Below are 1,609 nucleotides of genomic sequence, written 5' to 3' on the forward strand. Positions count from 1 at the left end.
TAGATCTATCTAGATCTAGGCCTCCCTAATAGAATGTGGTAGATTTTCTAGAGAAAACAAAATAAAAAAAAAAAACCCCTAGGCTAAAAAATTGGAGTTAAAGTAAGACAAAGTTTCAGTAATAAATGTAGGGTAATCCCTTAGTTTAGCGTCGGTTATTATTCCGGAATGGCTTAGCAGTAAAAAATGTAAACAATGGCATACACCATACAGTATGCTACACCGTTCCAAAATGCAAACCGGAAATGCTATCCTTTATTTATACCGGAAACGCCGTAAGCCTTAGTTTATTCGGCGCTCTCTTGTTTGAATATTTTATATTAAGAACTGTCTTTTTTTTAAACAGAGCGTTGTAAACCATTTTTCCTGGTGTAATTATCTGTTTAAATAACTTTATTTGATATGTTATGTTAAGTATTAACCTGTATATTCTCTATTGCAATTATTTATTGTGTATTGTTAGTATTTAATTTAGTTTTATTGCAATTTTTTTATAATTTGAATCATGGCCGGCAGACCAAAAGCGGCACTTTCAATTGTACCGGCAAATGAGGTGATGCCTTTGTGCAACATTCGCACTGAAGTTTGGCGTCTGCAAACTCTCTGCCAACATTTGCAAACGCCTGACTCTGCGTTGCAGTGGTGTGCTCGGCGCAGATTAGTACAGAATTCTGTTCTGTGCGTACACTGCAATCAGCCTTGCAGTTTAAATAGGTACCAACAGGGTAGTGATGGCAGACGCTGGTCGTGCGATGGTTGCAACTATCGCAGGTCTGTAAGAGAGCATTCATTTTTTGCGCGCAGCCATCTGTCCATCCAGAAAATTGTCATAATTATTTACTGTTGGGCACATGACATGCCGCAAAAGCAAATACTACATGAAGCTGATGTTGCGGAAAATTCAGTGGTCGACTGGTGCAAGTTCATGAGAGAGGAGTGCAGCAACTGGATGCAGCGGAATGGCACACAAGTCGGCGGCTTGGATGACCACGGTGAGCCTATTGTGGTGGAAATCGACGAGTCGAAATATTTCCACCGGAAATATCACCGTGGACAGTGGCGAGAGGGTCACTGGGTCTTTGGTGGGATTGAGAGGGACAGTGGCAGGTGTTTTCTGACTGTGGTGCAGGACAGGTCGGCAGCCACGCTTCAGGCTTGCATTCTGCAGCACATCTTGCCTGGCACCCATATAATATCGGATGGCTGGGCTGCATACGCCAACATTTCCCAGTTAGGACAGGGAATTTTTGAGCATTCTGTTGTTGTCCATGAAGAACATTTCGTGGACCCAGAGGACTCAGAAATTCATACTCAAAACATTGAGAACATGTAGATGCGGGCGAAGCGAAAGTTGAAAAGGCAGTTTGGCACCAGTCGACCCTTATTTCCGTCCTATCTTCAGGAATTTGCTTTTCGTAATCAATTTCGACAAACAGACATGTTCACAAGTTTTCTAGTCGCCCTGACAGAAAATTACGCTTGAACTTTGTGCTGCTCGTTGATTTTTTTTTTTTTTTGCCTAACACTTGCTTGCTCATGTATTTTTTAATTGCTGCTCTTTGCTTTTCACTAAAATGGCTTATGTGCCATTTATGCCTCATTTTCTTGA

The 1,609-nt window shown here is 41.5% G+C and overlaps 1 protein-coding gene across 1 annotated transcript; it reads left to right on the forward strand.

The window, feature by feature from the left end:
• The first annotated feature begins 505 nt into the window (after window positions 1-505).
• LOC131957326 (uncharacterized) lies at window positions 506-1,333 on the forward strand. Its single transcript, XM_059322059.1, has one exon. The coding sequence runs from the start codon at window positions 506-508 to the stop codon at window positions 1,331-1,333; it is 828 nt and encodes a 275-aa protein (XP_059178042.1).
• The last annotated feature ends 276 nt before the right edge of the window (window positions 1,334-1,609 follow it).

The sequence above is a fragment of the Physella acuta genome, unplaced genomic scaffold (genome assembly GCF_028476545.2).
Source record: "Physella acuta isolate Inbredline_101_S28 unplaced genomic scaffold, ASM2847654v3 ptg001232l, whole genome shotgun sequence".
Classification (NCBI taxonomy): domain Eukaryota; kingdom Metazoa; phylum Mollusca; class Gastropoda; family Physidae; genus Physella; species Physella acuta.